This window comes from Hemitrygon akajei, chromosome 23, assembly GCF_048418815.1.
Source record: "Hemitrygon akajei chromosome 23, sHemAka1.3, whole genome shotgun sequence".
Taxonomy (NCBI): Eukaryota; Metazoa; Chordata; class Chondrichthyes; order Myliobatiformes; family Dasyatidae; genus Hemitrygon; species Hemitrygon akajei.
In genome coordinates this window covers 62,842,643-62,855,092 of record NC_133146.1, presented here as the reverse complement: position 1 = coordinate 62,855,092, position 12,450 = coordinate 62,842,643, and the positions used below count along the sequence as shown (strand labels likewise).

At 42.8% G+C, this 12,450-nt stretch overlaps 1 protein-coding gene across 2 annotated transcripts in view; it reads left to right on the top strand.

The window, feature by feature from the left end:
• shtn1 (shootin 1) overlaps positions 1–12,450 on the top strand; it is an 88,295-nt gene that overhangs the window by 52,623 nt on the left and 23,222 nt on the right. For both annotated transcript variants that reach the window (XM_073026838.1, XM_073026839.1), the window contains exons 9-11: positions 373–519; positions 4,065–4,218; positions 8,106–8,214. In XM_073026838.1, the coding sequence (XP_072882939.1) occupies positions 373–519; positions 4,065–4,218; positions 8,106–8,214 (410 nt within the window). The remainder of the gene's footprint in view (positions 1–372; positions 520–4,064; positions 4,219–8,105; positions 8,215–12,450) is intronic.

Sequence of the window (12,450 nt, the reverse complement as noted above, 5' to 3'; positions counted from 1 at the left end):
CTTCTTCCCCTCTGTCATCGTACTTCTGATTGGACATTGAACCTATGAATATATATACTTATTGCAAATCACACCTTTTGTTATTATGTCTTGCAACGTACTGCTGCAACTTTCATGACATATCCCAATTATATTAAATCTGATTCTGATTCCTTTGTTTATTATGTTATCAATACAATATTAATATCAAATCAGCCTGTCTAACTAATTGTACATATTGTCTGATAGACGGGTTGGAATGGATTTTTAAAAGTTGTAAGTAGCATGAACAAGATCACTAGCATCAAGGTCTTGCAGATAACTAAAATTAGGTAATTAATTTGGCCAGAATTTCAAATGCTTGGATTTTAAATGTATTTGTCCTCATTTCAGATGCTGGTGGAACAAAAAAAATTAAAAAGACAAAGTCAAATTCTGACTCAGAATATGGTGCCTCATGAGCAACTCATGAAAGCTCTTGATGAGCTTGCAATTGTGACAGGGAAAATGGAGGAGGAGAGATTTTTGCATGAGAAAAAGGTAAGGTATTTATACAGTTAACAGTGACCACTCATATCAGAAGTAAGCACTGCGCAATGGGTGCAAAACACACAAAATGCTGGAGGAACTCAGCAGACCAGGCAGCATCTATGGAAAAAAAAACTACAGTCGACATTTCGTCAGTCCTGCCGAAGGGATTCAGCCCAAAAGGTCGACTGCAATCTTTTCCATGGATGCTGCCTGCCCTGTTGACTTCCTCCAGCATTGTGTGTGTGTTGCTTAAATTTCAAGGATCTGCAGATTTTCTTCTGTTTGTGACTGCATAATAGGTGTGTACTTTCTTAATATCATTGGAACATGTATGTGTTATGGTTAGACTAGCTTGGCTATGCTAGTCAGTCAAACATCAGCCACACTCGCATTGGATTGCAGTCATGTAAAAACCAAGCCAGGGTTTCCTTTGGTAAGGACATTACTGAATTAGATTGTTTGTAGAACAATTTACCAAGTTCAGGTCTCATTCAGATGACTCGGATACAAGGGCCAGGTGTTGTTCAATTGATATGGATCACGGGTCAGGTCCCGTGGAGTTCACATGGATCACAGGGTCAGGTCATACGGAATGTGAGGGTCAGGTCCCGATGAGTTCACATGGGTCAAAGGGTGTGGTCCCATTGAGTTCACATGGATCATGGGGTCAGGTCCCATTGAGATCTCACGGATCATGGGGTCAGGTCCCATTGAGTTCTCACGGATCATGGGGTCGGGTCCCATTGAGTTCTCACGGATCACTGGGTCGGGTCCCATTGAGTTCTCACGGATCATGGGGTCAGGTCCCATTGAGTTCACACGGATTATGGGGTCTGGTCCCGTTGAGTTCACAAGGATCATGGGGTCAGGTCCCATTGAGTTCTCATGGATCATGGGGTCAGGTCCCATTGAGTTCTCAGGGATCATGGGGTCAGGTCCCATTGAGTTCACATGGATCATGGGGTCAGGTCCTGTTGAGTTCTCACGGATCACGGGATCAGGTCCCGTTGAGTTCACACGGATCATGGGGTCATGATCCATTGAGTTCTCAAGGATCATGGGGTCAGGTCCCATTGAGTTCACACGGATCATGGGGTCAGGTCCCATTGAGTTCACATGGATCATGGGGTCAGGTCCCATTGAGTTCACACGGATCATGGGGTCAGGTCCCATTGAGTTCTCAGGGATTTGGGGTCAGGTCCCATTGAGTTCACATGGATCATGGGGTCAGGTCCCATTGAGTTCTCAAGGATCATGGGGTCAGGTCCCATTGAGTTCACACGGATGAGGGGGTCAGGTCCCATTGAGTTCACATGGATCATGGGGTCAGGTCCCATTGAGTACACATGGATCACGGGGTCAGGTCCCATTGAGTTCGCACGGATCATGGGGTGCGGTCCCGTTGAGTTCACATGGATCATGGGGTCAGGTCCCATTGAGTTCTCACGGATCATGGGATCAGGTCCCATTGAGTTCTCACGGATCATGGGGTCAGGTCCCATTGAGTTCTCATGGATCATGGGGTCAGGTCCCGTTGAGTTCACATGGATCTTGGGGTCAGGTCCCGTTGAGTTCACACGGATCATGGGGTCCGGTCCCGTGGAGTTCTCAGGGATCATGGGGTCATGTCCCATTGAGTTCTCATGGATCATGGGGTCAGGTCCCGTTGAGTTCACATGGATCTTGGGGTCAGGTCCCGTTGAGTTCACACGGATCATGGGGTCCGGTCCCGTTGAGTTCACACGGATCATGGGGTCATGTCCCATTGAGTTCTCAAGGATCATGGGGTCATGTCCCATTGAGTTCACACGGATCATGGGGTCCGGTCCCATTGAGTTCTCAAGGATCATGGGGTCCGGTCCCATTGAGTTCACATGGATCATGAGGTCAGGTCCCATTGAGTTCTCACGGATCATGGGGTCAGGTCCCATTGAGTTCACACGGATCAGGGGATCAGGTCCCATTGAGTTCACATGGATCATGGGGTCAGGTCCCATTGAGTTCTCACGGATCATGGGGTTTGGTCCCATTGAGTTCTCAGGGATCATGGGGTCAGGTCCCATTGAGTTCACATGGATCATGGGGTCAGGTCCTGTTGAGTTCTCAAGGATCATGGGGTCAGGTCCCATTGAGTTCACATGGATCATGGGGTCAGGTCCTGTTGAGTTCTCACGGATCACGGGGTCAGGTCCCGTTGAGTTCACACGGATCATGGGGTCAGGTCCCATTGAGTTCTCATGGATCACGGGGTCCGGTCCTGTTGAGTGGACATGGATCACTGGGTCAAGTCCCATTGAATTCACATGTATCACCTCCGTGTCTACTTCCAAGCACCTTAAAACTGTGTCCTCTCGTGTTAGCCATTTCAGCCCTGGGAAAAAGCCTCTGACTATCCTCACGATCAATGCCTCTCATCATCTTATACACCTCTGGCACGTCATCTCTCATCCTCCATCACTCCGAGAAGAAAAGGCCAAGTTCACTTAACCTATTCTCTCTCATAAGGCATGCTCCCCAATATGGGCAACATCCTTCAAAATCTCCTCTACACCCTATCTATGGTTTCCAGATCCTTCCTGTAGTGAGGTTACCAGAACTGAGCACAGTACTCTAAGTGGGGTCTTTCCAGGCTCCTATATAGCTGCAACATTACCTCTTGGCTCCTAAATTCAATCCCACGATTGATGAAGGCTAATACACCGTATGCCTTCTTAATCACACAGTCAACCTGTGCAGCAGCTTTGAGCATCCTATGGACTCAGACCCCAAGGTCGCTCTGATCCTCCACACTGCCAAGAGTCTTACCATTAATGCTATATTCTGCCATCATATTTGACCTACCAAAATGAACCACCTCACACTTATCTGGGTTGAACTCCATCTGCCACTTCTCAGTCCAGTTTTACATCCTATCAGTGTCCTGCTGTAACCTCTGACAGCCCTCCACACTATCCACAACACCCCCAACCTCTATGTCATCAGCAAATTTACTAACCCATCCCTCCACTTCTTCATCCAGGTCATTTATAAAAATCACAAAGAACTGGGGTCCCAGAACAGATCCCTAAATCACCATCCAAATCTGGATATTTGGATGGTATCTTTATCTTTGTGACTTCATAAACCACTACACTAAAGAGCCTAGATCCAGGATTCCCAATATTTTTATGTCATGGACCCCTACCATTAGTTGATGAGTCCTTGGACACCGGGTTGAAAACCCCTGTGGCCTAGAGAAACGTGCCATTGGGTCATATGGAATTTACGGTAAATGACCTTGTTCAATTACAGTGGAGATACACTGCACAATACTTACTAAATATGACCTTCTAGAAAACAACAAGTTTTATTTGGATGTTTCTCTGATCAGGAAGTTCATCTTTGACTTGTTTGTGAATAGTTTACTTAACAACAAGAAGATATGAAGACAAAATTGACAGAAATGTTGAGATAGATAATTTTCACCAGAAGAATTATAATGAGGGAATTTGCAAGACAAGTGAAGTGGAACACATGTAAAGTACTAACGTCAGCCTTTCTTTTTGGGTTGTCAGGTAAAGGAGTTGGAGGAACGGTTGAATGATTCAAGACTTCAGAAAGAAGTAAACTCACTAAAGAAACAGCTTAAACTTTTCAAAGAAGACAAAGAGGAACTCGAAGTTCAGTGTAAACAACGTGATAAGCAAGTGAGGGATTTGAAACATACCAGTATGTATTCTGTTCTTTGTTGTAGTATAGATTAAAAAAATATTTTAAATTTGTATGAGACTGCGAAGGTCCAGCTTGAATTCTTGTAATCATTTGCAAAACTCTTTGTCACCCCTGGGAATGTTTGAGGGCCTTCCAGTTTCAAAGAAAACAAACTGGACCTGATATGAAGTATTAATACAAAAACACAGCCATTTTTTCCAATTTATTGAGGATTTGTGACTTTGCCATAGTTTGTCTGATTTTATACGTCATTGGACAACCCAGGAGCATTGTGGGTAGCACAATGCTTTACAGTACCAGTGACCCAGGTTCAATTCCCGCCGCTGCTTGTATGGAGTTTGTATATTCTCCCAGTGACCATGTGGGTTTCCTCCCACGTTCCAAAGATGTATCGGTTGATAGGTTAATTGGTCATTGTAAATTGTTCCATGATTAGGCTAGGATTAAATCGGGGGATTGCTGGGCAGCACAGCTCACAGTACTGGAAGGGCCTACTCCACACTGTATCTCAATAAATTAGAAACAAATAAATTATGCAACAGCAGTTCACAATTATTTTGTTTTCCTCATGTTCAGGCCAATATTTAGTGCTCTTTGCAAGAAGAAAGAGAGGGACTTGGAGGATATGGGCATGAGCAGTAATGGGAAATGGAGAAGTTCAGAGCAGAACTGAATGTGCAAGCACAGCAAGTGTAGACACAAGGTGGAAGGGGCTGGAATCGAAACCAGCTGCTGGAGCAACTCATCAGGTCAACCAGCAACTGTGGTCCTGATAATGAGACTCAACCCAAACTGTGCACGCTTCCTTTGCCTTAACCTGCCGAGGTCATCCAGCAATTTGTGTTTTTCAAAGAAGAAATATATAGGCAAGCTGAAATTAGCTATAGGGATGAAATTGCCTGGAGGAGACGGGGTGCATAAATAAATGGCTAACTGTTATGGAGGGGAGAGAGTAAGCAATATTTTAAATGACTACTATATGTGTTGGAGTAGAGATCATGCATGTAAATTGGGCTAAACTATGACAGGGCAATGGGGACTACAATTACACTTGTTGAGGCATAGAAAGAGAGCCGAATTAGAAGAGGTTAGAAGTTATGTTAATGTGAAAGTGCAGACAGAGATGAGCCACTTGTACAAGGTTAAAGTAGGAATGATTAGAAAAACATTGGCATCAAGTGTTGAAGTGCTAGGGATATGGATACGGATTCACACATGGGCAATGATGGAATTCCTCCAAGAGAGCCACAAACTCGTTGTAGGGTTTGGACGCATGTGTGCCTCAATGACCCGGAGAGCTATGCTGGCTGGATCAGGGCTTTATGCTTTGGCTCTTGGTAGGGTCACCCATGCCAAATAGACCAAAGGGTAGAAGGAAGACTAAGAGTGGTCCACCGGTCCTCCAGGTTTGGGGGTCCAGCTCAGGGCTAACAGCTCTGACTGATCAAACAAAACTGTTACTTTTACATCTTAGTGTGATGGTATTCTTGAGCCTCCACCCAGGACTTGTATGGCTGACAGTAGTGAAGACTGAGAGGAAGCTTCTGACATGATGAAGAAAGTGCTGAACGCAGCTGGAGATGCAGGATCTTCATTGCTGCCTTAAGCACCAGCGGTGTCACGGGCAGCAAGTAAAGATGGAATTGTGAGACGCAATGCTTGAAGTGATTGTGGTTGGGAAGAAAATCTAACAAAGGACAGTGAACTCAGTCTAATAGCAGAGGACACAAAATTAAAATAGTGTGGAGGCTGTAAATGTGAAACATAAATAAAATTGGGCACTCTCATTAAAGAGCGTACCATCCATGGAAAGAGAAACAGTGTTAAATTTTCAGGATGATTATCTTGCACTGAGAAAGGAAATAGACATCAGCAGGTTTTACTATTTGGAGGAAGTAGCAGGAAAGAGGAGCAGCAAGCGGGAGCAGCTCAAAGGTGAAGTGGCAATTTGAGGTGAAAGGGCGAGTTATGCAACCAAATGGAAGAAGTACAGCTGGGAAACGGGATTTATATATAATGGAAAATAAAACTGTAAAAGTTTAAATTTCAAAGTTCAAAGTACATTTATTATCAAAGTATGCATAAATTATACAACCTTGAGATTTGTCTGCTTACAGGCAGCCAGTAAACAAGAAACCTAAAAGAACACAATAAAAAAAAGACCAACAAAGACCCAATGCCAAGAGAGAGAGAAAAAACACAAATTGTTCAAACAATAAAAGCAAGCAACAGCATTCAGAACGAAATTGAGTCCATAGACATGAGGCTTGGAAATCAGAAGCAATATGTGCTGACAATATTGAATTGAATTGAAATTGAATTGACTTTATTTCTTACACCCTTCACATACATGAGGAGTAAAAGTCTTTACGATACTTCTCCATCATAGTAATTTACATTAATTTATAATAAATAGAACAGTCAATGTAACATAGAAAACACAAAGTACACTGCAGATGCTGTGGGCAGATCAAGACGTACAAACAAGCTGGATGAACTCAGCAGGTCGGGCAGCATCCGTTGAAATGAGCAGTCAGCGGATCCTGTCCGACCTACTGAGTTCATCCAGCTTATTTGTACATCTTAATGTAACATAGAATACACTCAAATCGGTGTGAGTTAATCAGTACTGAGTATTGGAAATCATTGAATATATATGCTGTCCAGAAAGTTACTAAGTACCTGGACAGAAGATGAAGCTTATTTCGTGCTTTACCGTAACAGTATCAGCAGCTGAGGAACGAGAGTTTAGAATGGAGTGGGACATTGCATAGCTCCCTGCTCTTGGACTGTTTCTCCCAATCCCTTCACGGAAGAGGCCATTAACATCCAAGCCAGCACCACCAGATTCAAGAACAGATACTATCCTCAAGCAGTAAGGCTGGTCTGCACAGTCTCCCACTAACCCATTAGGTTAATTGGTTATTGTAAATTATTCCATGAATAGGCTAAGATTAAATCGGTTGCTGGTGGCTTGGTTCGAAGGACCAGAAGGGTCTATTCCAAGCTGTATCTCTAGATAATAAATAGTTGGGAAATGTTCCCTTTTCAATGCAGAAATGCATTAGTTAAGAAAGGAAGATGTGTGATGTTGGAGAGGTTGAAATTCCGTTGAATTTGGAGGCTGGCTGCATGGAAGGTGAAGATGAAGGGTTCTGAGAGAGAAAGAAAAGTGAATAGAAGTGTGAAAGACCAAAAGGGCATGTTTAAAGCTCCATGGGCTCTGGCTGAGGGAAATCCTTGGTTATGGAGCAAGAAGAGATAATGAAAGGGTTGGCATACAATCAGAATAGTTGCAACAGGAGAATAAGGTAAGTGAAATGGAGTCTTTGCAGAAAGTTAGGTGGAAGCAACTGAAGTTAATGTGTACATGATATCCTGTGGCCTTGAGGCTGATCTTTCTCTTGAAGTGATGACGGAGAAGATGGGAAAGAAAGGAGGAAGTTGGAGATGAAACACATGGTGATGAGAACAGTGTGATGGGTGGCAGGAAACAGTAGAAGTTCAGTCATTGGGAGAAAACTGTTGCAAAAGGCTCCAGAACATTTTGCATTTTCCATAAAGAAGGCAGGCATGTTAGATTTGTATAGATTCCTCTGATGTAATCTTTTATATGGGAAGTGTGTGAAGTGAGAGAAATAGTATAATGAAAGGCAAATGGAGGGAATGAGATTTGATGGGAAGGGATTAATTCGGCCTGTGCTTTAGGAAGGTACTAATGAGTTTAGATTTTCACAATGGGAGTTACAGGGGGACTGGAATGCGGACAGGGTACAGAGCACACTGATTACATTATATTATTAGATGTGAAAATGTCATTACTAATTTCTATGACATGCAGGTGCTATTAGCTTAACATTTAAGTTCTGGCACTTCTGTTACAGTTGATGAACTGGAAAAATGTATCAAACAAGCAGAAATGGCATCATTGCCACCAGAACCACCACCAGCTCCACCTCTTCCACAGATGTCACCTTCTTCAAATCATCTAAAGTAATAAAAACACTTATTTTCCTCTATTCTAAATCGTTTGATAAACCAGTTTTTAAATATGTAATATTGGCATGTTTATAGTGCTTTAGATTTGTAAAAATCAAATAGGTGTCTTACAAATTTTGGCTACAGTTTAATTCACTATTAAATGCTTACGTTTGGCATTTAAGTTCAAAGTTCAAGGTTTAAAGTAAATTTATTATCCAAGTCCATAGATGTCACGATATACAACCCTGAGATTCATTTTCTTGCAGGCATTGACAATAAATAAAAGAAATACAATAGAGTCAATGAAAGACAGTACCCAACAGGATGGACAAATGACCAATGCTCAAAGGACAACAAAATATTAAAGAAAAACAATGATGTTAATAAGTTAGCAGTAAATACTGAGAACATAAGATGAAGAGTCGTTGAAAGTCAGTGCATATGCTGTAGGGATGTTTTTATTAAGTTCAATCTCTTACTTTTAATGTCAATATGATACCAAAGGAATATACTGTATGTACAAGAGGGAGAACTTCAAAGTTAACAGCTCCTTAGAGAGTGACACATACAAAATGATGGAGGTACTCAACAGGTCAGCCAGCATTTATGCAGGTGAATAAACAGTTGAGGCTGAGCGGGTCAACCTCTTAATGCTGTTTAACTTGTTGAGTTCCTTCAGAAATGTGTGTGTGTTACAGCGGATTTCCAGTATCTGCAGGATCCCTTGTGTTTACAATTTGCAGCTCATTGTAAAGCATCATTCTCATAAACGGGAATGATAGATCTGATAGTTTGTGGCTGCACAAACTTTGTCTGCTTCTTGGTATCAGTATCTGTAGAGCATATAGCTCCAGCAGCTCAGTGATGATAGACCTGATGGGTTGTGACTGCACCATCTCTATTTGAGTCTTGGTATCACTATCTGCAGAGAAGATAACTCCAGCAACTCACTCAAGCATACATTTCATTTCTCCAATCCTCAGGATTTACATTTATCTGACAGCTTTAACATAACCAAGCTGCCACCTGAGTAGTATTAACTAAGATTTGATTTGAGTTATTGAAAGAGATGAGGACAGGTGATTAAGGAAGAGTCGAATGGTTTAGACAGCGAATTCTCCGCAGCTGTGGACTCACTTTCAGGGTTTCTGCAGTTCAGGTTCCAGGTCTTATATTTACCTTTTTTGTGCTATTTTCACGATTTGTCCCCTTTTGCAAATTGGATAAGTGTCGGGCTTGTGCGTGTTTTTCAGTGGATTCTGTTGTGTTTCTTTGTTTTGTGGCTGCCTGCAGGAAGATGATTCTCAGGGTTGTATATGGTATACATACTTTGATAATAAATTTGAACTTTGATTTCTAGCCCTTTGCTTCTGTAGGCATTGCCTTCAGTGGTGGAACAATTAAATTCAGAGATGATTATGAGACCAAAATTGACCAAATGCAGATAATCAGAGGACTGTATGACTGAAGGAGAGTATTATCCTTTGGAAACATTTGATTACACAATGAATCTAGATGATATTTTCTGTTTGATTAAACATTTTGATATAATTGACAAGCATAATATCATAATGCTTGTTAGGTTCATAGTGACAAACAAATGTTCATCATATCACGCAGAAAAGTAATTTATTTTTTACATAATTTGCTACACTTGGAAAACATTTTCTGATTTGTTAATTGGCAGCTGTCGGGTACCTTGTTACAATAATGTACCCAGGCAGGGATATCTACTCCAAAGCAATAACAGCTTGAGTCTGTATTGCTGTTGGAGACCCTGGTCTCCTGATAGACAATCCTGTGAGCTAACAGAAGACCCTGGTCTCATGATGGACAATCCTGTGAGCTAACAGAAGACCTTGGTCTCATGATAGACTATCCTGTGAGCTAACAGAAGACCCTGGTCTCATGATGGACAATCCTGTGAGCTAACAGAAGACCCTGGTCTCATGATGGACAATCCTGTGAGCTAACAGAAGACCCTGGTCTCATGATGGACTATCCTGTGAGCTAACAGAAGACCCTGGTCTCATGATGGACAATCCTGTGAGCTAACAGAAGACCCTGGTCTCATGATGGACAATCCTGTGAACTAGCAGAAGACTCTGGTCTCCTGATGGACAATCCTGTGAGTTAGCAGAAGGCCTACTAGTTCCTGTCTCCCCATTCCCCTTCTCCTGTTTATACTGGCTATCTTTCCTCCCCCCTCTCATCCCTGGTGTAGGGATTTGACCCAAAGCCTCGGCAGTTCCATTCACCTACGTTTTGCTCAGCCCGCAGACTTCCTCCGGCAGACTAGTTATTGCTCCTGATTCCAACATCTGTGGGCTCTTGTGTCTGAAGCTCACAGATCCTTGGCCTGGTGTACAGAACTCCCCAATACCAGGGTGACTTCTCAGAGTTTCTATTTAATGTGACCTGAGCACAACATTAAGGCAGTAACTGTGGACAGGTGGAATGGCCTTTTTCAGGTGGGATGTCAGACCGGAGTCCCACTGCTCTCCTCAGTTCACGGTGAAAGTTTCCAGTGCATTCTTTCTCCAGAGGGTGGTGGAGGCAAGAATTTATGTATATTTAATTCCTATTAAGGTCAAAGACTTGGAATTGATTTATCATTGTCACATGTTTTGAAATTCAGTAAATGGCTTACCTTGCATTCCATTCATACAGTTCAAACCCTTACACAGTGTATTGAGACAGAAGAAGGTGAAACAATACCAATGCAGAATGAAGTGTAACAGATGAGTTAGGGGGATGCGAGGGATAAGATTTTTACTCCGAGGGTCATGGATGCCTGCAATGCGTTGTTGGGTGTGGTGATGGAGGCAAAGACATTGGAAGCTTTTAAGAGACATTTGGATAGGCACGTGGATGTAAGGAAGATAGAGGGATATGGATGTTGTGTAAGTAAGAGGGATTACAGTTTGGATGTTTTTGATTTGCTTTTTAGCTGGTTCAGCACAAAATTGTGGGCCGAATGGCCTGTTCCTGTGCTGTATTGTTCTATGTTCTATAGATATAGAGAAAGTGTAGTGCAGGTAGGTAACAAGGTGCAAGATTATAACAAGTTAGGTTGTGAGGTCAAGAGTTCATCTTGTCGGAATAGAGGGATATAAGGATGTGATGCTGAGGCGTTATGAAGAATTGGCCAGTTCGCACGAAGCATTGTGAGCAATTTTGGACCCCTTATCTGGGGTGCTGGCATTGGAGAGGGTCCAGAGGAGGGTCATGAGAATGATCCTGGGAATGAAAGGGTTGACATACGAAGGATGTTTGGTGGTTCTGGGGCTGTATTCTGGAGTTTAGAAGAATGAGGTGGAATCCAATTGAAACTGATCAAATATTTGAAGACTTAGACAGAGTGGACATAGAGAGGATGTTTCTTATAGTGGGAAAATCTAGGACCAGAGGGCATAGCCTCAGTATAAAAGGACATCCCTTTAGAACAGTGATGAGGAGGAAATTCTTCTGCCAGAGGGTGGTGAATCTGTGGAATTCATTGCCATGTGTGGCTATAGAAGCTTGGGTATATTTGAAACAGATAGGTTCTTGATTAGGAAAGGCATCAAAGTTTATGGGGTGAAGGCAGGAGAATGGGGTTGTGAAGGATAACAAAGCAACCATGATAGAATGATGGAGAAGACCTGAAGGGCTGAATGGCCTAATTCTGCTCTTGTGTCTTCTGGGTATGGAGAGCCGACACAGAGCAGGAGTTGAGGCCAGAACAGGTTAGCCATGATACAACCATTCAGACTGTGACGAGAGGGCGTACAGGAGCGAGATATGCCAACTAGTGGAGTTGCAGCAACAACCTATGATGACAACAGTAAGACAAAGGAGCTGATTTGGACTTCAGGAAGGAACACATACCAATCCTCATAGTGGGATCAGAAGTGGAGTGAGTGAGCAGTTTCAAGTTCCTGGGTGTTAAGATCTCTGAGGATCTAAGCTGGTCCCAACATATCGATGTAGTTATAAAGAAGGCAAGACAGTGACTCTACTTTATTAGGAGTTTGAAGATTTGGTATGTTAACAAATACATTCAAAAACTTCCATAGTTGTACCATGGAGAGCATTCTGATAGGCTGCATCACTGTCTGGTATGGAGGGGCTACTGCACAGGACCAAAAGAAGCTGCAGAAGGTTGTAAATTTAGTCGGCTCCATCTTGGGTACTAACCTACAAAGTACCCAGGACATCTTCAAGGAGCTGTGTCTCAGAAAGGCAGCGCCCGTTATTAAAGACCCC